The 25,328-nt window shown below is 37.5% G+C and overlaps 1 protein-coding gene across 9 annotated transcripts in view; it reads left to right on the top strand.

Annotated features, from left to right (window-relative positions):
- Positions 1 to 25,328, top strand: part of OTOGL (otogelin like) — a 98,325-nt gene that overhangs the window by 28,465 nt on the left and 44,532 nt on the right. For 8 of the 9 annotated variants that reach the window (XM_069773636.1, XM_069773630.1, XM_069773631.1 and 5 more), the window contains exons 20-28: positions 560 to 725; positions 1,845 to 1,919; positions 3,059 to 3,111; positions 3,791 to 3,953; positions 7,259 to 7,366; positions 8,634 to 8,772; positions 22,251 to 22,385; positions 22,857 to 23,003; positions 24,719 to 24,838. In XM_069773636.1, the coding sequence (XP_069629737.1) occupies positions 560 to 725; positions 1,845 to 1,919; positions 3,059 to 3,111; positions 3,791 to 3,953; positions 7,259 to 7,366; positions 8,634 to 8,772; positions 22,251 to 22,385; positions 22,857 to 23,003; positions 24,719 to 24,838 (1,106 nt within the window). The remainder of the gene's footprint in view (positions 1 to 559; positions 726 to 1,844; positions 1,920 to 3,058; positions 3,112 to 3,790; positions 3,954 to 7,258; positions 7,367 to 8,633; positions 8,773 to 22,250; positions 22,386 to 22,856; positions 23,004 to 24,718; positions 24,839 to 25,328) is intronic. The other variant, XM_069773628.1, reaches the window with a different exon arrangement.

Below are 25,328 nucleotides of genomic sequence, written 5' to 3'. Positions count from 1 at the left end.
TTTGAATCTCTGACTTTGAACTCGTAAGTCATACGGAAGCCTCTATTAGGCTAAAGTAGTCAGGGAGTGGCAGGAGCAGGGCTGTTCCCTGAGGGAAGGCAAGCCAGGGTGGCAGGGGCTCCCCAGGGCCACCAGGGCAGGGTGGGCAGTGATTTGCCAAGTAGGATGTAGCAATGATTTAAAACAAGGCATTTCTAAACTGTAGAGTAATGCCCTAACCTTAACTGGACCGTTCTTCCTCTCTTAGAAGCCTGAGTTACTAGGCAGACACACCTATAACACACACTTAACATATATAAAGAATAGACACCTACTGCTTAAAAAATAGACAATTCCAGCCAAGGAATTGCCCAACATAAACCCACCCGAATCTAAACAATTCTAACTTAATAAATCAGTAAAATAGCATATTTTTGTCATGCATTTTAACTCACCCCAGTGCAGCAAGAGACCATTTTGCTTTGCTGTTTTGCACTCCCATAATATACTGCTTTTTTTCCTATTTTTCACATTTGAAGAGTATGTTGTTCTCCCTTCTCTCTCCCTCTCTCTCCTCCAGCTGTGATGTGTCACAGTGGTATGCTTTATCATCAGTGCTCTTCTTTTTGTAAACACTCCTGTGCTTCACTTTCTATGGCAAATATCTGTGGTGATGACTGTGCAGAAGGATGTAATTGTCCTGATGGGAAGTATTTTGAAGAGTCGGTCAACTTTTGTGTATCAATGTAAGTCACAAGAAAATAGAACATATGTGTAGGCACATTTTCCTCTTTCCAGCAAGATTTAAAGTAGTTTTTCTGCTGTTTCCGTCAAGATGTAGACTGCCTAAACAGGATAGCAAGCAATATGTGAAGATTTCATATTCTTTTGTACTAATAAATCGTGGGGCCTCATCTGGTACTGTGTGTACAGCCATCTACTGCACTTGAGAGAAGATATGTCATACTGCTTTAGAGAAGGGTGCTGAAACTTTTTTAATTCATGGGAAAGCATTTTCACATGAAAACCTTGTTTTTAACACTTAAGAAAAAATGAGAAGGAATCTACGTAGTAGCAATCCATAAAGTCAGGGATAGTATGGAGAGAGTGGCTAGGAGTGTCTTTTTTTCTGTCTCACAATACAAACCCCTTCAGTTAAATGGAAGGAAATGGTCAATGAAAGGAAATAGTTTTTGTACCTTGTGTACCAAAATTTTACAGCTTACCGCCATAGGGAGTTACTGAGTTCAGGTACTGAATTAAAAACTGGAATGAGTATTTATGTAAATTTCAAGATTATACAGAGATATTGCTGTTCATTGCAACATGTACTTTGGAAAGATCAGTAAAATTCGTACTGCAGGGATAAAGACTGTTTTAAACTATTAAAGAGTTTGAGGTAACTTGGTATTCTCATATTTTTGCATGGTTTCTAGGGAATTCTGTTGCTACTTCCATCCCATCTGCCTCTTACCACAGACAGGGTTAATGGATTTTGCTATCATAATTCCTCTGTCCCGTGATTTTGACAGTACTTTGAATGGGAACTACATGTTGCCTTACTACTCCTGTAACTGGGAAGAAAAACTCTTTTCTATAAGACTAATGCACAGAAACAGCAAATAAATAATACGGAGATTGAGGAACACCCTGGTTTTGTTGAAGATGGTAGGAATTTTGCCACTGACTTCAATACAGTCAGAGCGTCATCCTTTAGTTTTTGCCTTTAGAAGTATATTTTAAATATAAAGATTGAGTTAATGAATTATAAGGCCTGCTTATCATAATAGCTTGATAAATGGATTGCCCTGAAATCCCATTTTGTCTTGCTTTTGTATCTACATGCATAAATATTCTTTTAACAGATCTGCCTGTCATTGTCATTACAAGGGCAAAGCTCTCCAGCCTGGAGAAATCCTCCCTACACCAACAGGCTCCTGGTAGGTTTGAGCACCAAGAGTTTTATCTTTCATGTATCACAGTTTGGATGCTACTCATGAGCCTTGAAATTTTTTTCACATAGAATGAAGGTCTATTGTATCAAGATTTTATTTTTGTTACACACTTAGTAAAAGGGAGTCTAATATAAATTGGATTATGTACTTGCTTATTTTAACAACAGGATACCTGGAAAATTCTGTAAGCCAGGGACTAAAGAGTATCTCAAAACACACACATAGAGGTTGCAGTCCTGTTCTTAGACCTGGGGGCATTATGATAGCAATATGAGGTTAGTTTCGGAAGAATAAACAATGTGATTCTATTTTGGGAAGTTTTTCAAACAAAGGCTTGCAGGGAGCTATGCTTGTGTCATTTTGTATTATTAATTCATGATGGAATCCTGACCTCACTGAAACAAGTGAGGAAACCTCCCAGGTTTAATGGTCAAACTTGTTCATTTTATAAGAAATGCACTCAACCTGCTGATTTAAAATCATGTCTGTGACTTGAGCATCAGGGTTGATTCTTGCTGAGGTCTTATAGTTGTTATAACTGAAGCTTGGTAATCATGTAGTTCAAGAGGTGAGAGAAGGGGCTTCATTTTTCTGCCACTGCTATGCCTCTGCAAAGCTTTGTTTTTTTCACAATTTTTTTTTTAAAGGAAAATGAAAAAAATGAGGACTAAGTTTATTGTCAAATGTGGTTTTTTGTAATTCTGTATTTTATCATAAAAAGAATCAAGCTGTGTATCTTAACATCTGTGCAACAGGAAATTTGCATGCTGTATCCTTCCATATTCACAAAGGCAGATAAGGTTTTATGTTACACTGCCAGGATCCTGAATCGCCTGGCCCTACATTCCTCCAGAGGCTGACATACCCAGCTTCTTTTTTATTTTGGTGAATGTTAGACAATTAAATTGTACATAAACACCTTTGTGAGTTTGGGCCCTCATTACAGATCAGCGGTTAGAAAACACCAACAAAATATTGGTCAGAACTCATGCTTTTGGTTTTTAATCCTCCTTCTCCTGATTTCTGTTGTTTAAATTGGGTTAAATTGTATTATCTTTTTTTAACATGGTGGCTACAAAACATTTTCCCCTTAGAATAGAGATGGGTGTGCTTTTCTTTTCCAGTCAGTGTTTGAATGGAACAGTGAAATGTATTGAAGCCACTACAGAAAATACAGGTAATTTACAGTCTTTTTTTCATATTACAGTTGCACAGAGGAAGTTTTTGACATTGAATAGTAATTTGGTTTTCTCCTCCTATGTATTTTCATTATGAGATATTTAACGTCATAATATATTTGAAATAGGAGCTTAGGAGCACACATTGTCTTGGTTTTTTCTTTTTCCTTTTTCTGTAGCACAAATTGTACTAAGTCACTCGGGAAATTAAAAAAAAAATAATTACATGTGAGGTGTAGGTCAGTATGTTCTCATGGGAATACCTAAAATCAGGCTCACTATCCTTGTTTAGGAAGCCTTAAGATCTTGACTTCTAGTAAGTAAATTTCTAATTAATTTCTAATGGATTTAGAAGAGATTTCAATACACTGAAAATTATGCCACTTCTAAAGATTCTGTCTACCTAAGGCATAATTACTCCACCTTTAAGACTTGGCTGTGTATCAGATCCAGATGCTTAATATTAAGTTTTCATCTTTTTTTTTACATTAAAACATATATTAATTTTATATCGCTGTAATATAAATGAAATTACAGACTTTTATTCAGATTATATTCTTATGTGTACTGTAATGTAAGCTAACTGTGCATTAAAATAAATAGATTGCGAACAAAAATAGAAAACCTTCAGTGTAAAAGAGCAGTTGATCTCATTTAACCTGCATTTTGCATTTGAAGTTCACGTATGCCCTGAAGGAAAAATCTACTATGACTGCAGATCTCCTGTGCCTGGATTACCAGCAGCGGGTGTGAATTGCGGGATCTCTTGTGCGAACCTTGCCATGAACTTCTCCTGTGTCCCCTCACCACCCTGTGCAAGTGGCTGTATCTGCCCCCCTGGGTAAGTTTTGGCAGGACAACCTGGAGCACAAGCCATATACCTATTTTTCACAGTTTAACTCTGAACATTTTTTTTTCTTTTTAAATTTCAGTGGTATCATACCTCTGATTTTGAAGCTACTGTTCTATAAATCTTTGCAGATATAGAGTCACAGTTAAAAGGCCAACTTTTTCTTTTGTCTCTGAGAGCCCTTTTCTCCTTCCTGCTGGTGTGAGGCTCCATGATATAATGATTTGTCAGTTGGAGTCCTACAGTTTGTCCATCCTGAGACCATGATTCCACTATCCCATGAGATACCCACCTTGCTACCACTCCGATTGGCTGGTATTTGGGACTCTCTGGGGAGGAGATGACTCCCACCACTTGCGCGGTATATTTTATTTGAGTGTAGAAGCAACATGACAAAAAATCATAATGTAAACCATCTGTGTTCCTTCTTACTGCCCAAATAATTGTCTCACTTAGACTTCTACTCAGGCTTACAGTATTGATGCCCAACCTGGGGCAGGGAGTGGGGGGGTTGCGGGCTGGATGGATCCTGCCCTCTTCCCTATCATTCTCTCTGTCCTTCTGAACTCAACCAAAGTTTTTGTTTTCTCAGCTCATGAATTTGGATTTGGTGCCCAGAAACAGTCTACTGAGCTTTGCAGGGGTCATATCAAAGTACAAGAGCTAAAAGCATTTGTTGTGAAGTTTCTGTCAGGATCACTCACTACTTCCTCCATCTGTTTCCATTCTTTCCCCTGATACCTGCTGCATGCACTTTCAGATTTGAAGAGGCAAATATGCTGTGCAAATTGCTGCAATTTGACCTCAGGTGGAGTGCTCCCTGTTCTTTCTCAACATTTGATTTTATTTCACTATGTGTATCCAGTGGTCCCCTGACAGTATATCAGTTGTACGCAGATCAGAGTGTAATGAGACTGCCAGAATTCCCCTTCCAGCAACTTGTGATGTTCACGGATGACTAAGTACTGGTGAAGGACAGATTTCAGGCACAGCTATTTAAGATTTCACTAGTTTTTCTTGCCTGGTATTCTGTAGTCCTCTACAACCTCTGCCTCAACTGAGGAGTTAGCTTTCAAGACCATTAGTGTTACAGGAATAAACAATTATTTTTAACACAAAAATGCCTGAATCTGTACAAGGCATCATATAAAAACTAGTAAATTTTTACTGAAACATCACCATATTTGCGTGAACTTAAACTAGCAGCATAGTCATGAAAGTTCATTTGAAAATTTGAAATAATTAAAACATAACTTGAAAAACAGAGCTAAAGCCCTGCTCTCACAGTCAAGTAGTAGTATATCTTTTCAAATTGAATGTTACTTATTTTCTGAATTATAAACTATAAAAGGGGTACAGACAAGCCAAATCCCAAGTTTCTGTCAAATAATGGAGTAAAACACATGAATTATTTTGTTAAGTAAGAGAATAAACACTTATTTTGCTATTAGATAGAAAAGTAAATGTGTAACATTTAAGCAGTTAGTACCATCATCGGTGTTAAATTTTATTTCTGAAGCCATTATGCCTTTCAGGCTCATGGTTCCGAGAAGTGAGTATGGCTTTTGGCTAGGAAGGGGCCAGCAGGGTTAGCTTAAATATTGCTTTCAGAAGTTATCTTTTTTTAATACAAGTAAATGTTAAGCATATACCTCATGAAATTAAATCTATATGGACAAGTCATGAAAGCCTTGTTATGGGACGTTTTACTGTTATGTCATTTTTTAATTCTCTTAAGATGCTGTTCTTCTCTTTGTTTCTCCTTTCCCACCTTATTTCTACTACTACCCATTGTTTGACCCAATGACCTGAGCTTTTGGGGTGGAATCTTGAATTCTCCTGGAGACTGGCACCTTATTCTAGCATCCCAGGCATTTATGGTGCTCACAAAGTAAACCAGCTTGTGCATGGTATTGAAACTCTTTCCTTTGGAGACCCATGACAGGATGGACTCTAGTATGCAAAAAGTGGTCCTTTTAAAGTAAAAATGTTTTACATTTTCTATTGTTAAAATTCTTGCACAACAGCTTGTGGTTCTTTTAGTCAGTAGTTAAAGAGGTGACAGAATAAGAAACACTGAAAGTCTCCGTTATGCTATAAAAATTGAATAGAATAGCTCAAAATTTCATGAGGAAATGAGCTGAGAATGACAGTAAATTCATCACCCAAAGATACACTGAAAGTCACCCTAACACTGAGCTGGAGATATAAAAGAATAAGTTGAATTACAGAAGTACAGAAGAGTAGTATGAAAGGGACCGCATGGGGCTAAGTTATTCTCCTGCCCTTAGGTAGCATCAGCAATATCTGTTATTCTTGGCAGGTATTTAACTTCCATTGACAGAGACTCTAAATGACCTTCCCAAGCCATCTGTTCTAGTGCTTTCCTATCTTTAACCATTTTTCTGAACACTTGACTCTCTTAAAACCAATTAATCTTTAATGAACCAGTAATTATGGGGAGAAGAAAACTCTAATCTGTGTGTTCCTTTTAACTTCAAGTGAAGCAATCTCAAGATCATACTTTGAAAATACACCTCTCTATACTCTGAACCATGTGTTGCAATGACAACTGCGGGAACGGCTCCCCTAAACAGCAGCATTGGGAGTGTCAGTAATATTTTTTTTTTAAAAGTTAATGTGGCTAAGCAGATGGAAATGAGGACATAGCAAAAAGCGGTTAACCACATCTCAGGGTCACTTATTCATGATCTAATTAATTTGCTGCTTTTTGCATTAAATGCTCCTGTTTTGTCTTAACCTTATTAGTTGTTTCCGCTTCCCCCGGGGTAGGCAGGTAACCTCCACCACCGCCCTTCGTAAACTGTGTTTCTTTTGTGCTGCTAACTCTGCAACAGGTACTGTAGCCCAGGTCACTATCCTGTGCTCAGAAACTCAGAACGGCTGCTTCCCTGGGACAGGAGGACGAGGGAGCAGCAGAAAGGGAAGGGCAGCCTGGCTGCAACCTCAGCAGCGTGTGTAACACACAGATGCTCCGCAGTTTGCAGGGAAGAGCACCTAAACTACCTGCGCTCTTGTGTAGGAGCTGCTGCCCCACACCAAGATACCCCTTTGGAGGTAGAAGGAGAGCTGCAGCTTTGAGCTTTGCGAGGTCTCCAGCTGTGCCCAGTGGAGATCATTTGATTCGGACAGATTTTATTGCTGAAACAATTGTCCTTGGCTTGGATGGAAGACAGGTTGCCCGTGGCGGGGTTTAGACAATACACTCCACATTCCGTTATGTTGATCTACGTGTGAATTTACGCTTTCATCTTAATAATTCTTTTATTTTGAAGGATGGCTGAGCATAGAGGGAAATGTTATATTCCTGATAGTTGTCCATGCACCTGGAAAGACAGGGAATTTCTGTCAGGAGAAGTGATAGCTACACCGTGTTACACCTGGTGAGTGACACGCATTTTGCATACTTCCAAAACACCTGGGTCTAGCCACAAAGAGAAATTGATACAGAAAACGTGTTGAGTACATTGAAAATCAAAAATGTACATGCTTGTTTATAGGCAGTTACAGTCTATATCTTTTATTAGGCTCACTAATAGACTTGGAAGAGTATGCAGACTTTTAGGTGAATGCTTCTTCAGGTCTGAAAAGGAAGCAGAAGATATCAGAGTTAAAAAGCAGTCAAGAACAAATGCTTGATTCCACATGTATCAGTTAATCTCTGAAAGAAAAGGCATTTGGCGTTTTGGAGAACAGAATATCATGAAAGACAACCAAGGAGAAAAAAAGAGAAATTAAATGTGTGACAGTGGTAAATAGCCTGCTCCTTTGGGAACTGGACTGTGCAGTGTGAGTTACCAGTCAGCATGAGTGACTGTATAGGAAGAAGATGGGCAATAAAAAAAAAAATTTAAAAAAGCATTAGAATTGGAAAATGAGCTAGCGCCCAGCATCTTTTTTAAGGAGTCTTACCTGACTTATATTAATGCAAAACAGTTCTTCATCCATTGTAACCTGCTAGCCAAAATATATATCTTCAGTTAAGCATATATTTAATAACAATAAAAAAGTTTGGCATGGCAGCTTTTAATCAGTTAAAAACTTCATTGGCAAATCAACTGAGCTTATACACTTACACAAGCAAAACTAGAGGCTGTCAGTACTACCTTCATACAAATTCATGTAAGTCACTGAATGTAGCTGACAGGAAAAGTAATCCTGCAAAATACCAGCATTTATTTCTTAAACTCATTCCATACTTGTCTGATACCCTGAAATCTTACAGGTAGCAACTGGAGGTCTTTTGCATTGCATATGTGCAGATTTTTATCAGAATTTCTTGAGAAAAAATATAATATTGATGTTTTATGAATGAGCATGTTGTGGCATGGTGTCTTATTTAAACTGGAGGCAGTGATGGGAATGTTTGCATTAGCCATAAAATTTTTAAGATTTGACATTCATTTTTTATGCATTTTTATTGTACATATGTGCTGATGGCAAAATGCTCAACACTCTTCTGCCATGGCATCACCAATAACTTCAGAAGCAATCTACAGACTAGCTCTGTGTTTCAAGGTCTGAGAATTTTCTTCCTTTCATGAATTTCTTTATGACTTGAAATAAAGAACCCAAGAAAGCTTTTTCTTGAAAATAAAAAGTAATTGACCCTTCTAGTCAGAACATACTGATTGTTAATTTTCCTTACAGTGTTTGTCGGAGAGGGATATTCAATTGCACTAGTTACCCCTGTCCTGCTGTATGCACTATTTATGGAGATCGACATTATTATACTTTTGATGGATTGGAGTATGATTATGTCAGTGACTGCCAAGCTTACCTGCTAAAGGTAGGAAGATTGTTGATATATTTTCATGTATCCAAGTGAAAGCTTCTGTGAGAGGGCAAGTATTTTGAAGACTGGGAGATGATCTATAGAAACAAACATTAAAAAAAACAGGTGCAGAACAGATGTGTCTGAAAGGAAGAATCTGTAAATGACATTTCGTGCTCAGCCATTTCAAAATGATACATGGGTGTGTCCTCACGTATCTATGTAGTCTAGAGAAAAATAGAAAACAATGTTTTCTGTTCTACCTTAAGCATGCTTTCATCACAATGAGCAAAGAATAACACTACAGAAACTGTTCTAGGATGAGGTATAATCTATAGATTTATTTAATAGTTTTCTATAAACTCTGCTTGGCAGAGGGTTAAGGATGACCTCTGAGGCTGCTTGGAATCCTTCCTGAATGTGATCTGCATCTGATCTGGAGTGTATGTGTGTAATAATATCAAACACAATGATTTCATAATTCAACAATGAAATCCTTCATTGAGATTGTCTGGCAGCTACATGCTGATGTTCCTCATAGCACACATTTACAGTACATTGCTAGCCTTTTTTGTTTAAAAATACCATTACTGACATTTAGAAATATATTCTATTACTAACAACACTATTGTTTATTATCATTGTTGCTATTATTAAGGGTAAGAGTCTGTCTTCTGAGTTACAGTAATGTGTTTAGAAGAATACTCATTTTCTGTCAACCCTGACTGTCTATCCTTAAGAAAAAGCATGGTTTCTCAACAAGGACTACTGCAAATAGTTTATTTCATGTACGCTTTAGTAGAGTATTTACAGCTGTGAAATAAAATAGATCGGTTCCAGATTTTTTTCTACGTTGAAAAAAAAAAGAGAGGTTTGGTAAAGATAATAAGAATACCGCATAGCAAACTCCTGGCATGTATCATATTGTCTCATAAAAGAGCTCTTACTCTTAGAGGTATGTGAACCTTTGCACAAACTTTCCTCCTTTAAGATGCAAAAAAATAGGGGTTACTTTACCTGTAAATCATCTTGCCTGTATGATGAGGTGGAAAGGTTGGTTGTCATTTCTTAATTCTTATGCCATCCAGCCAGAGAGGTGTGTAAGACAAATCTATGCTGCTTTTTCAAAATTTAGTATGATACTGGGATGTTTTGCTTTTATAATCAAATGTCACCTGCCACTCTACAGCATAAGAAAGTACCTATCTATCTGGAAACAAACCATGGGGAGCATTTAGAGTTCAAGACTAAAGTTGGCAGCTACATAATTAAGGCATGTGGCATGCTGCCAACAGGCCTTTCTTCAGGTGAATGTGATGACACAAATGATGAAAATGCTGCCTATGTAGATCTGCTTTTCAGACTCTTCAAACTTTTTTCAGCTTTTCAAACTGTTTTTTCCCCAAACTTAGCTAATGTGTGAAAGTATGGCTTAATTTGTTCATCGTTTTTCTTCCCTCTTTAGTATATGGAAAACTTTCATGATCTATATTGAAGGACTGTTTATTACAAATTAGGCACTGCATAATTATGTCTGGAACAGATGATGTATCTGTGGGCTCATTTTTGACTGTGAAATGTTTGGAGACGTTTTGGGGGGGGGGGGGAACAAAGGATGGGATGATATGGCAGATGCCCAAGAGCTTTGAGGGAACTAAAAGACAGAACTGATGAACTATGTGATGTGCAGTCCTGGAATCAGAGGAATGGAAGATAGCAGTATATTTTAAAAGGACTCCATGGCTGAATTTGGCAGGAACAGACCAATATGTCTGATTTACATATGAAGGAAATTAATAGAAATTCTAATAAAGAGAATTTACAATTGGGGAAGAGTTGAACTTTTTTTTTTTTTTTTGTGAAAGAAATTTATGCATGATGAATCTTCTGAGTTATTCCATGAAGTCAATAAACATATGGATGAGGATGATCAGGTCAATATGTGTGTATTTTAGCTTAAAGTCCTTTTGGAGACAGATTTCAACAAATATTTTTTAGAGACTTGTCTCTCATAGGATGAGAGTGAAGATTCTTTGAGACACGAATTAAAAGTTAGAAGTTAAAAGATAGGAATAAATGGACTTTTTGTAGAATGGAGAGATCCTGGTGATATCCCACAGGGATCCATGCTGAGACCTGTGTTCAGCATCTTGAGAAACAATTTTGAAAAGGTGGTGTGAGGATTGAGGTGGAGTATGCTGATGGTAAAGAATCAGCCTGAACAGCTGAAACAAAGACAGACCACCAAAAGGTTCAGAAGGTCTTATGGCAGAAAACACTGCATGATAAATTGGAGGATGAAATTCAACAATGAAATATGCAAATCAGTGAACAGAAAAAGTAACTGTAACTATGCTACCATGAAGATAGGCACTAAATTAGCTACTACTATGCAGGAATGGAATTTTATGTGAGAAAAATATATGAAACAGATGTAACTGGCATCTTCCTAGTGGCAGCCTGAGTGATAATCCAAAGTGTCATCCATCCTCCAATTTCACATATGCTTTTATTTGCATGTACAGAGTTACACCACAGTTGTACCACGTACATCTATGCAGTTGTACCACATACTGATGTGGCTAAACTACATTATATGTGCAGACCTGACAGTATGATGAGGCTGCTCCTTTTTTGAAATATGCTTTGTTGTTCCTAGAGCAGAGGTTTCCATGGCTGTTTCTTCATAGTCATCCTCCCTTACATTGTGGCCATGTGCAGTGACATTTTTTTAATAGTGGTATCAGAGCAATATAATGAGTCTCCCTTGAGCTACTCTTTGTTCAGAAGGTATGCAAGAGAGCACTGTCTCTTATAGCCTGTTATCCAAATAAACAAGCCAGATGAAAGGTGGGAAAGTATAGGTAGTTGTGAAAGTTTAAATGTCTTGCCTAACACCTTGGCAGGAATAGCTGTCTGGGGCGGTCTTGCCACCTAAACCATGCTACCTGTTCTACAAACCAACATGGTTTGGTTTTTTTTTTTTTTTTTTTTTTTTTTTTTTTTTTAACTTAAGTCATAGAATCATAGAATGGTTTGGGTTGGAAGGGACCTTTAAAGATCATCTAGTCTACCCTCCTGCCATGGTGTGTATGTGCTGTGTGCTTCATGTTCCCCACCTGTAAGGTATTGCAGAACATCATAGACTTGATAGCTGCTAGTACACAATCCATTGACTTAATGGTAGTTTGTGGTGCTGTTACAAGGCTGATTTTTATGGATGACATGTAAAGGGCTCACCAAACATCTGAAATTGAAACAGCTGGAGTGGTTGTAGTATTGTATATATGACACTGTAATAACTTTGTCCTTTCCCTTTTACTAATCTTTTTCCTATGAGAAGTGGACCGCTTTGTCTCTGTTATTTTATATACTCTAAGCAAAGGTGTTGTAGCATGCAATAAGGAAAATGATAACTACAATAAATTTGTTGGCGTACTAGTTTCTCCCAGATGTAGAACTGAGTCTAAGAATTATGATCTGAATCCCATGTCCCCAGTGGCATGATAATGCACTGTTCCTATCCACGTTACCAACCCTCACTGTTTCATTTGACTGTTAACCTCCCTAAATGTGATCTGTTTGAACAGCTCTTTAATTTGTCCCTGTATTGCGCTGTAACAAACAAAGAAGTCATCCTTACCTTTTACTATGTTTTTAATAAGGAGCCTTTGTGCTCTTATGGGTGAAAAATCAAGTATCAACTTTCAGCCAATTATGAAACTTCAAACTTTGTTTTCAACACTGGTATCATCTGGCAGGCCTTTTTGTTTAAGTTGACAGTATGAAAAAGCCCTTTATAACTAGTTCAACAGATATATCTATCGGTCAGAAAATGACCAAAAATATTTAATGCAGCAGTTAAGAAAATTAGGGCAGTAGTGGCTCATTAAATGATAACTTCATCTTTTTCAAGGAATTAGGAGTTACATTACACACTGAGAAGTAAAGTCCCTGTATGAATAAATGACAGTCACAGGGAAGACATCAATATTTGCTTCTAACATTTTAAAACCTCAGTAATTTCAAAGGAAAAAAAGAAAAAACTTAGCAGACCAATTCATTTCAGTTTTATCAGTGTAGATCATGTAAACACTTCATTTTAGCTAATCTGAATACTGATGAATTTAAGCCAACCTATTTCTTAATTAAAAATATTCAAATAGCTTGCTTTCTTCCATTTTCTTGTGCATTTTCTGTCTTTGATGATGCTACGTTCTTTCCTTAACAAAACGTGGTTTTCTTCTAGCAAACTTTTACTGTGTGTTATTTGTACCTGCAGTCTATTTCTTCCCCTTGCCTGTTTCATAGACTTCTGCTTCTATAGTAAAATTGCTGTCTTCTATCACGTGCTGCCCTTTTTCTAGCTTTGTGGTGGTTTTCAGTCCTGCAGTTCAGTGCGTTTATTAAGGCTTGCAGGGTCAGTGCCCTTGGAGCCCCTCAGACTTGTTCTCTTCTGAGAAGCAGAATTATATTTTCTCTGATTTGGGGAAGTCTCCAAGCAAGAGTTTAGAGGGATAGTCTACCTGTCAGAATATCCTTGAATGATAGGGAGCTCTGTTGTAATGCTTATCTGCCTTTTAAAAGAAAACCCAAAGCAACCCACTGAAGTCTTTCCATTAACTTTGTCAATAAGGTTGCCAATAAGGTCCTAAAGCCAAGAAAAAGGACTGTGTTACTCCTATATCCTGAAAGATGGAGGTCAGAAGAACTAAGCCCTCATCCTCAAGTATTCACACTTTATGGATTAGTCCTAACTTTAAAGTATGCAATAAAAATATTTGCACTTCTTTTCATCTGACATTGGGGGTTTGGCCATTTTAGTCACCTTTTAAATCTTTTTGATGTAACCATGAAGGCTCTTTTAAAGCCAAAGTTATCTCCAGATTTAGTGTGTTGGAGGATTATGAAAGCAATAACCAGACATTTGATCAAATAATTGAACTGTTATGCCGATTAGAAGTGCAGATGTAACTCTTTTGGGCCAGAAGACACCACATGAGAGCCCATTTGTTAAGGCAGAGGTTCATTTAACAAAACATGTGTCGGGTGAACCAGTTCTACAGTTTCCCAAATGATTATCCTATTGATGAGCAATGCTCAGTGTTAGATACCTGGTCTGCCCTAGGGAATGCAGCAAGGGAGTTCTTTTCTTGCATATCCCTTCTTTTGTAACTTGAGGCAAGTTCAAAGCTTTTAGTTTATGATGCTTTTATTAGAGTGCTTAATACAGAAGTTGGTTGATGCACTGATAATCTTTTACCTGTTACTCACTGATGTATTTATCTTGAATGGTAAATTTCTTAAATGAAACTGAGCATAAGCTGGAGCAATCACACACAAAGCAACAATTCTTAAATTACTGATTTGTCACATCTGAGGAGGCAGAGTAGCCTTTATCCCGGTTTCCCTTAATTGAATGTCTGTAAATTTTGTGCAGCTTGTTCCAACATAATTTGTGCCAGGTAGCCAGCCTGTAGATCCATGAAGCTGGCAAACCTATAGAATGAAATAGTATTTTGCATGGTCTGTCTTGTAGCTTGTTTGTAAAATTAATACATTCTGCTTGCTGTTAGTCACTGTATGGAGGACTAAAGCTGCAGGTTCATGGTTAACCAATGTTGTCAACTGACTGTTCACTGTTAAGAGAAATATTTTCTTTTAATAGACTCTGAAGATTTTAATGGGAAAATAAATAATGTTGAATTTGAAATTACAAATGTTTTAAATTGGAAACCTGACTCTGAAAGTAATTTTCATCTATTCAGGGAATAAAACTGTAACATGGGGTTCCAGTCAGAATGCCTTTAATTTTTTAATTAACATATCTAATCCTCAAAGCCACATTCCAGCAAACAGTTTCATAAGTGACGTGCCAAAATATGTTCACCTAAACCACTTGTGAAATAATTTAGAGCAACAGTAACTGTGTAGACATAATGATATGTTTCTTGACAATTTGTGTGCAAATTTGTGTTCAGAGAGACTACATTTCAGTGAAAATATTGTTTACGGTGAATAGTTTGCCCTGCTCTAGTTGCAAAGAATACCAACAGTTTACTTTTCATCAGTCCCATGATTTTGGAGGAAACTTTTCTGGACACCCTCTTTTTTCTGGGTGTCTGGAAGTCCTGTAAGGGTCAGTAGTGAGCTCCCTGTGGGAGACATCCCCTTCCATCCTTGCCTTCAGCTGAGAAGCACAGTGCTCAGATAACGTTGACTTGTACCTGTTTTTCCATTTGTTCTACCCCTTCTGTGAGCAAAAGATTTGATTACAGTTGGCAATGGATTTATGCTCTAGTTCCATTTTCTCCAGATCAATGATTTCAGACTCAATTACTTCTACATGCCTTTCCGTCTCCACCACCTGATTCTCCAGACCATTAAATTATGCAGCGAATGAATCACTTTTCTTCTCCAACAAAGGAAAGATTTCTTTCAATTTGTGCAGATTAGCATGGAGGGCTTCCAGGAAAGGCTTGGGGAAAAGTTTCTTGCCATGAGAATGGCAGTTTGGAGGCGGTGTGTGCATAGTGTGACTCAGAAGTTGGATCCTCTTTCTGAGGAGATTGGCATTTAGCGACCACACAGCTTGAAGAAAGTGACCTTTTCACCTTGAATTTCTGGTTTTGGGTTAATGTTCAGCATCTAACAGCCCTTTGACTATACTGACTCTAAAATGTTATAATTTGATGGCTGCCTGAAAAGGCCGTTCACTGTAAGAATGACTGACCAAGTTGGATTGCCTGTGGTGGGTACAGCTTTGTGGACTGCTGATGCCCATCTTCTGCTGATAAAGCAGTAAAGATGAGCAAAAACCAGCATCACGTGCTGCTGTTTCAGGAAGCTGTATGGTATGTTGGCAGCTGTAAAATGAAAGCCTTTTGCTGTGTTTGAAGTGGGAGGATGCTCGGGCTAGTCACCTGTGGATGCTGCTTAGCAGTTGATGGCCTCCGACTCTGGGTCTTGTGAGTGAGCTACGACAACTGTGAATTAAATTTACTCTGGTTTAGGTCAGGATATGAGTATTTTTGTTTCTGAATGCAGAGAAACTAAACCTCAGCAGTGTAAATGAACACATTTAACATTCGTTATATTTTAAAAAATAAAAGCTTTGTGCAAGTTCCATCTTTCTAGCTCCTGCCATCATTTGCGGGAGCTCAGAAAAGGCAAATTTATCACCACTATGTCTTGTCCTTTTTTTCCTGTTATGTTGTGCTTTATTATTACAACCAACAATGATAAAATACTGACATTTATCATGCACTTATTAATAAAACAATACTAATAGGTCTCATGTAAATACCTATTTAGATATTTAAAACTAAGACCACCAACTGTGCTGCTGATTTGTGATTCAGAATAGTTTGTGTTGCAGAAGGTGTCACTTGAAACAAATATTTGGATGTCTCCAAATCCTTAATATTCAGAATAGCTCATTTTTAATTAGAAAGGGATTGCAGTAATGTGACCCGTGCAAAAGACAAATCTGATACACAAGCAGGCAAAGCTAAGTAAGTGAAACAAAAGAAAAACCGTTCTAAATGATCTTTTCTCAAACCTTTTAATATAGTTCTCAAAATATAAAAAAGAAAACCAAACCCCTTCCAGAGATCTCTGATTAATCAACTTTTTCAAAGTTAAGAAAAGTTAACTTAGAACAAGGTTTTGAAGTATATCAAGTAAAATATTCCCTGCCATGTACTTTTCATTATTAGCAATAGATTTTTAAAATTATTTGGATTTTAAAAATATTCTTGACAAAACCTCAGAACACCCAACAACTCTATATTGCCATAAAATCTACTACAAAAAACTGATGTATAATAAAGGAAATATGATATAATGATTTATTTTTCTATTGCTTGTATACATACACACAGATACTTGTAATACATCTTTCTCAAGAGTTGTTGAGAGTTTATTCTGCCTGAGGTGTATCCTTTTGGGAAGTCACTCTGAAAGAAATAGGAAGGAGTTATCATGGAAGCATTAGCAGACATCTGGAAGCTGTTTGAGGGTGAGTCAGTAGCCGGAATAATCTCACTCCCTTTAAATTTGCATCAGTGAATCTGCTCAGTCATGTTGCTCTCTTCCATTTCTACTCAACTATGCTACAATGCTAGAAATGTGTCATACCTTACAGGTGTATTGCAAGTTTCTTTGCCATATTCTAAGTGAAAATAATCACATAATTTGCAGCTCTGTAGAAGATGCTGGGGAAAAGAGAATTTATGTGCATGTGTGCGTGCATGAGCAGTTTAGCTCTTAGGTTCTTAGCTCCTAAATGTGGGTTTTTTTAAATACTTGTACAGAAATATATAACATTAGTGGAAAAATAAGTACGATTACTATTCCTTTTCTCTCTCCTGTAAGAGGATCACTTACTATCTTTCCTATAGCATTGTTTCCCAAATTTCACGTGGATTTCTTCCCAAACTGAGACAGTGTGTATCAGTGCCATCTGCTGACTCCAAGCAATATTGCTCCAATGTTTGAATAGCTATGGAGAAAAGCATTTGACCATACAAATTTGTACAGGATGCAAAAGCAGGCATTAAAGTTACACAGAATGTATAGATATAATTTTGAAATGGTACAGAAGAAATTATCACACCAGCAAAACGAAAGAAGCCTCCCACTAGGAGATGCTTTTTGGTGTAAATTGTGAATGAGTTTTGCATAATTAATGTGTTTTCACTGATTAGCTGGAGATCACCCACCCCCCCACCCCCCAAAAATGGCACAAGAAACTAACAGAGCAAGGTCATGTCAGATGCCAAGGCATTTGTCTGCTCTCCAAAAACACTTAAATATTTATGCCTAAATGCTCCCTAAATCTGAGCTAAGATTCTTTACTTCTCCTAGGATCAAGCTCACTAGAAGTAATAGCTTCAATTGTCAAGTTCCTTCAGAAGAAACTCAGAGCCCAATAAATAACCTCCAAGCTAATTCTGAGTTTCCATAAAATTTTCTGAAAGGTTAAGTTTGAACAGAGCTAATGGTATCTCTGTGAAAATATGTAGGAAGGAGAAAGCAAATTCTACTTTTTAAACTACTGTATTTTTTTTTTCAGTATCTTTAGAGTTTTTGTATTTGTGTGTGTGGCTATATATGAAAACCTCTAAAGAATCATTAAAACAAAAGGAAAATAGGACTAATTATGTCTATGCAGTTCCCAGTACGTCCCTACATGCTTTTATGGCTGCCCTAGTTTGCAAGTTAGCGTATTGTACGGAACAAAAAAAAAAAAGGGGGGGGGGGAATCAGGGTATTAAGAATGGAAAAGAATGTGTCTTCACACTGAACAGTTAGAGAGATTTTAATGAAACTTTCAAAGAGGATAAATGCAGCTACTTTTAAGTTGTCTTCTCCCAGGCTGCATTTTGACTATGTAAGCACACTGCACAGTCTTTTTATTGGTTGATAGCAATAGAAAATTTCTAATGGGTTATTGAAATAGAAAGTTTCTAACAAAAATAAACCCTAGCATTCCCAAGCACTACAAAAAAAAAAAAAAAAAAAAAAAGGAAAGCAGTGCTTTGCTTTTTCAGCTAGGAAGAAATATGGAAAAAAAGTGCAGTGAAGTCTAGAAAAAGAATGTCCTGAGAAGCAGGACTGACAATGAGCTTTTGACTGACTGCCCAGAGCTGTGACTCTGTCTTCCCTGTTGCTTGGCAACTCCATGTTATCACAAAGAAACTGATATTAAGTTGGAACAGACTGGATATGGTAATTTACGTGGGAAGATACTCTTGCAGTGGGAAAATCATTTTATTTCTAGTTTCTGTCAGTGTAACTAGGTTTCACATGATGAACTGTAGTACATCCTCTGTTGGGTGCATTTTACCTAAAAAGGTAAAGAGCGACTCTGCCTTGGAAAGAGACTGTGCAGAAAAAAAAAGAAAACCAACAAAAACCCCCACCTTGTTATTCATTAGACCTGCTCCTAGTGTCTGCTCAGACATTTCTTCTAGTGGTAATGACAAAAGCTTCATACCTGTGTGGATCCAGTGTGGATTAGAGAGATGGAACTCGATCATTATCGTTTATACTATCACAGTCCCTAAAAGCTGTCGAGATTTGCCCAAGACATCACCATTTTATACAAACATTAAAAGATGATCCTCACTTTATCTAAATAGTCCCTGTTCTTTCTTCTGCGTTGGCAATAGTTAAGTGCCAAGTTTCAAATGCACTTTATTTCTTCCCTGCTGAAAGAAGAAGCTGCACATGTAGCAGTTACAGAATAATTTGAAGACCATGATAGAAACTGTCATTCAACTTTGAATTTGGCTGGTACTGTATGGCTGGGAAAGGAATCAATTTTTATTGAGGTGTATGGAGAGAATGGCAAGGGTATGTATGTAAAGAAAATCTTATTGTGAAAGCTTTGAGCCACAAGAGATAAGTAATCCATAATGGCATTTTTATATTTGGGTTTAGATCTAAGACTTAATTAGAAAGAGAGAAAGCACAGAAGACTCAGGATTTAATGCAAAGCCCTTTTTCTTAAATGTCTGGTTTACTCATAGCTCTACTGAACCACCGCCACTGTCTCTCTGCTTTTCCATCATGCATCATTTCTAGTAATTTAACACCAACATGCAGTCCTACAAGTAAGGAAATACTTCACATGTCTTCAGGACTCCCTGTTCTGGCTTTGGTCAGCAAAACACTCCCTGTCTCCAGGCTTCTCTCTACTGCAGAGTTAACTTGAAATATAACTCAACTTTTGCCCTTGGCTCGAATCCCAACCATACACAAAAACTTCTGACTTGAGTATGTTGATGCTGTTCAGCTGAAGGGATTGGCCTGGACTGTCAGAAGGCACCGGCAGCAGCTTCAATTAGCATAGCTAATACAGCTACCCGCTGCTGCTCCACGAACTTGTCTCCATTGCCAAAAAAGGTGTATTTTTACTGTGGGATAATTAGCCTCAATTAACTATCCTTATTTAAAATAAAGCACTCAATCTCTTTTTTTACAGTGAAGACATTGCTTCCCTATTAACTCAGAGTGTCCCCTTTTGCTGAGGCTAAGCTAACTGAAGAGGAATGAACTCTGCAATGAAAACAGCCCACAACGTCCCAGGCATCAAATAGACCCACAGACCGCAAGCAAAGTCCTTTTCTGAACGGACTCATGGTGGGGAGGTAGTTTCCTTGCTCGCTTTTCATTTGGCCAGCACAGAATGTATCAGCTTGCATCCTATCTACCACACTAATGAGTTTGTGTCCTTTTTAACTTACCACATCACCTCCAATAAATCCAAAAAAGCTCTGGGCTGTTATCTGTCTTGGAGGGGAATAATTATGGGACTGACTCCAGCAGCAAGCCTGGCTTAATTAAAACACAATGTATTTCCCAAAAAGGTAGTGACCAATTTTTTTCTGAGTGCAACCTAAAACAACTTTACAACAGAATGGAACAGATGAACTTTGTTTTACCCTGCAGCTTTCAGTACTTTTAAACTCAGTTCCCCTGCTAAATCATGAAGAGCTGATTTCCTACACCCCTGTACCACTAGCAGCTAGTGGCTAACTTTACCCACCTGAACCATTGTCTACCAAGCTAATTGCTAACACATACCACCTGTTTCTTAAGCCCTGGCATCAGGGTAACATAAAGGTTGCAGGCAGTCTCCCACACCTTATGTTCCTTGCACTTGTTCACACTAGCTGTAGAGTGTTTCCTACGCCAAGTAGCAGCATCCTCTGGCTGGTGGGCTATGCTAGATAGACTAAGGGGAGCAAAGCTGTAGCACCTCCTCTGTGTGGCAGCAAAAATACCTCTATGCTTCCCATCGCATAGGGTTGGGTTGTTTGGGGGGGGGGGGGGTTGGTTTTTTTGTTGTTTGTTTGTTTGTTTTATGTTGAAAGTGCTCTTTAAACAGTTTGGTCATGGTGACTTTTACTAAGGAAAAACAAAAAGCTGCTTCCTGTAGCACCCATATTTTCTGTATGCAATGTTTCTCACTGATGAGGAAAAATTGCTGATATGGTTTTTTTATTCTTGAATTCTGATGAGCACAGAACAAATAAGGGTACAAAAGTGAGACAGGCAAGGAGTAGTTAGGAGTATGTACCCAGCACCTTTCAGAGCTACACTGGCCAAGGGAGGGAGCGAAAGTTCTGGGGAGAGATGCTTGGCTGGGAGCCAAGAGGAGTTCCCAGGACTGGGGAACTGGAAGCCACGGTTCCCATCTATCCCACTGTGCCCATTAGCACCTGCAAGTAGTTTCAGCTAGTCATAGTCTCAGAGAGTGTTTAAAGGAGGGTGGGAGTAAGAAGAGAAGTTTAAACATCTTTTTGTTTCCAGCAGTACCCAAGTGTCTCTCATAAGACTGGATGACTCAGCGGGTAAGATATATAGCTCGCCACCTCCAAGATTTTTATTTCATATCTGTCTCAGGTTTGTAATGACTGTAGGACTGAATTAGATCAAAAATTAAACTGGATTCAGAAGCAATGTTATTAGCTTATATTAATGTTATGAAGTTAACACTCTCAAATCTTTTCTATAGTTATGGCTTCTTGTTGACTTTTAAGGATTCATACAGAAATTAATTGAAAGGCAAATTAAAATAAGAAATAATACGAGTAACTCAACTTTATTTTTGTTTGTGGTAGTGTTATCAACTCTGAAAATACAGCTCATCTCCTTTGTTCCAGTGCCAATCCTAGCATGGGGAATTACAAGGTGCATGTGTGTTTCCCTCAGGGTACAGAAGAACCACAGAAGCTGTAGATGAATAAAAAGACATGTTGAGCCAAGGTCCAAAAGTGATTTTATGTGCCTAGAATCTATTAATTTACAGGCTGGAGCGCCAACAGATATGGGATTGGGAAGGCAGTGAATTCAAATTTGGGGTGCTAAAACACCAACAAATCAAAAGACAACAGACTAGACAAATCTAGATGTTAAAGAAAAAAACACAAACAAATATATCAGCAGAAACATTTGCCCCCTCCAATAACATTGATGCTTTGTGAATTTTGATGGGTGGTGGTACAAAAATTGTTCTATCTACTACTGACAGATGGTAGGTTTCTTGGTTCTAAAAATATGAAAACAGCTTGATCTCATGTACCTTGGTTTAAAAATAAAGCTCTTTTTATAGCATGTCTCAATTTTGACAACCATACGGTGCAGTAAATATTGAATTCCACGTATGAGGACATTTTAAAAGCCTAAACCAGACTCTTATTTTAGGGGTAGGCTGATCCTCTGAGTTTGTGAAGTCCCCAGAAAGAGGACTCACTGCTGAATGTAATGGCTCTTTGTGTTTAACTCCAAAGTTTGAGTTGCTTAGGGGTTCAGCTTTGAATTTAAAAATGCATTTCCTTGTTTGGTAGCTTTCTTAAATTTAATTTCAAAGATGTGTAAATACGAAGTTATCCATCTTTTTGTGATGGTAAGCCTGGTATAAATCTGCAGGAGTGAAATGCAATTGAATCTATAAGTAAAATGATTTCTTCTTCATATTGCAGAGCACAGATAACTCAAATATATCTATAATTGCTCAGAACAAAAAGTGCTTTGACAATGATATTGTTTGCTCGAAGAATGTTTTCATCACTGTTGGAGACACCGAGATTTATTTTAGTGAACCTTCCGAGAAGCAGGTTAGTTATTTTCTTTCCTTTTCAGGTTGCCCTTTAAGATAAGCATTGTAAAGTTACAACTCTAAAGGAGCATGTTTTTGGAAAACATCTCTCAGTCTAACATAGTACAAGTGCCTAGGCCTGGATAAAGTAGCAGGTCCCAGGAAAAACCTTATTTTTTCACTGTTTTTTTCAAGTTCTATTTGTCCTACAAAGAAGACTGCTCAAAAGCCTCAAGCAGTCAAAACATATTAGCATTTATTTGTTTCTTTCTGCTTGGTTTTGAAAGGGAAACCAAAGTACAAAATCAAAGCAATCTTGAATGATTGAAAAGACAAAATATCAAAATATTAAACAACATTTCTAGTAATATTATTGATCCAGCTATATCCTAAAGATAAAGTATTCTTTGGAATACACTTTGTTATTAACTGGTGGTATATGTTGGTAGAATTACTTTATTAGATCTTAATAAATATTCATTTCTGTCAGAAGACCTTGAGGGGACAGGAAAACAAATCTAACTATCAGCTTTGGAAGGCTGGATATTATACTGTGATACACTTTCCAGAACAGGACATCACAATTCTGTGGGATAAGAAGACAATGATTCATGTTAAAGTTGGACCTCGATGGAAGGTGAGCCAAAATAAAAGCCTGAGATTTTGTGTAGCTCTCTGTGTTGCTAACGTGATCTCTTATTGAATAATTGTGATTGTCTTTTCTTCGTGACTAACTTTCCCAGTGATATAGCTGTTTATCATGGTGTTCAGCTGCTAGCATTTCCCAGGTTAGGAAGAGATGGAGAATGTGATTTAATGGCTGGACTCCTGAAGAGAAGGGATGGTTCCTACATGCATGTTTACTCTGCTGCTCCACACATTGCAACCTTGCAGATATGCAGTGATTCAGCCCTGACTCAAAGTTACTTCAGGGGCGGGAAGAGAGGGTTAGTTTTGAGTTACCCAGTTTACTGCATGTTTTCATAATTGCTGAAGCCAATGGAAAAGAAGCTTCCATATCTAGCGACATGGAAGATGGCAGGTTTGTAGCACAGATTGGATTAGGCTGATGATGGAACTGCACCCTGAGATGTAGTAGAGGCTGCTGAGATGAACAGATGGAGTCATAGCTTGGGTTTAAATTGAGAAGACAAGATACAGGAAAGGATCTAGACAAAACCTGACATTTAAACCTAATAAGTATACTGTGACAGGGTTCAGCCATGATGCAGGGAAGAATATGAGGCTCCTTCTCTTGCCAGTTGCTCTTCTCTGTTACATTCCTACATCGTCATCTGCCTTGGTGTCTCTGCAACTCAGTCTTTGGGTCTTGGCAGAGTAACTGTATCTGCACATTCAGTAATTACATTCCTGCTTCATCTCAACCATGAACACCCATATTGATAGGGCTCTTTCCAGTAAAAGAAAAGAAAGCACTCCATGGTAGAATACAGTATCAGATTTTTTGAAGTGTTAAAGTTACAATGATCATCTAATCTTCTTTTAAAACAACATTACTATGGGCTTTTGTTCCAGTAGCCATAAAATGCTTACTTCACATACAAGCTGATTTATCAGCCATCAATACACATAGTGAAAAAAAATTCTTCTGCTTTTGAGTAAGCTAGCAGGGAGCTGAATTCTAGTTCTGCAAGTTACATGCAGGGACACAAATACTTCAAGCTCCTTCTGTTTCCAATGACTGTTTCTTCCAGAGGCTCCAGTTCAGTAAGATAATGTCTACAGCAGACCTTAAGGAAAAAGAATTAATTAAAGTGAGCCACAGCACCCTAGAAATCCAACTTTACATTTTACTGCTGTGCAGAAATATCTTTTGTCTATGTACGTACACATGTATGCATGTATATATACTTTTTCCATCAGCAGCACATGGCCCAATGCAAGAAAGTTGCAGCTGTCTCTTTTGTAACTGTTATTACAAATGTTCTTGCTATTGTGAGCTAAAATTAGAGGCAGCAAGTTTTAATGACAACAACTAGTCAGGCTTCAAAATCATGAGGTAATTCACCTGAACTTTTGACTTTTGGACTAGATGCACTCTTAAGCTTTCAGAAAAAAAATATGACTAGATTCCAGTCCTTTTTCACAGGCAGACAGTAAAAACAGGTTCTGAAAAACAGGAAGAAGAAATGAAAACATAAATTTCTATTAAAAATTATTTGCAATATGGACCTGTAAGCATAGCAGAGTGTCAGATATTTTCAAAGTATAAATCAGAGTTGCATTCACCTTTTTCCATTTAAGAATGCTTTATTCCACATATATCATTAGTACTGATTATTGACTGTCAGTATAAGTAAAAAAAAAAAAAAAATTCTTCTTCTCTTTTAGGGTAAACTGGCAGGTTTGTGTGGAAATTTTGACAAATATACTTCAAATGATCTGACCACATCAAACAACATGGAGGTGAGAAATGCACAGGTGTTTGGAGACAGCTGGGTATTAGGACAGGTAAGTCCCATGTCCGGTAAAAATTTGGAAAAAAAGGATCATAATTTTAATTTATAAATGAACACATTATAAGCACATGATGTACAGTGATTTTCTAAACTCATGGTGGGTGTATAAGAGGACATTTTAACTTTTATGTCTGTAGATGTGAAATGTGTTAATAATGTCTTATGTCATAGGAAACATATACTGAATTTAAATGAAACCAAACAATCTCTTTAGAGAAGAATATATTTTCCCCTATATAAGATAATTATCATAGCTGTCTGGATTTCAGTTTCCTACGAAGTTAGATACATTGCTTCTGATATTTTGGATTCAGCCAAATTTTAAAAACAATTCTAATTTCTCTGGTGTTGGAGGCATCAGGATTTGAAAGTAAATAGAATCTGAGAGTTGGAAAAAAAAGGTCTGGAAAAAAGTCTCTTTCTGAACACTGAAAAAAAAAGTTGGTGATTCTTTTTAGTTGCAGTTTGTAAACAGAGAACAA

Source organism: Haliaeetus albicilla, chromosome 28 (assembly GCF_947461875.1).
Source record: "Haliaeetus albicilla chromosome 28, bHalAlb1.1, whole genome shotgun sequence".
In the NCBI taxonomy this organism is placed as follows: Eukaryota; Metazoa; Chordata; class Aves; order Accipitriformes; family Accipitridae; genus Haliaeetus; species Haliaeetus albicilla.
The sequence above is the reverse complement of the archived record's forward strand: the minus strand, read 5'-3'. Positions and strand labels throughout refer to the sequence as shown.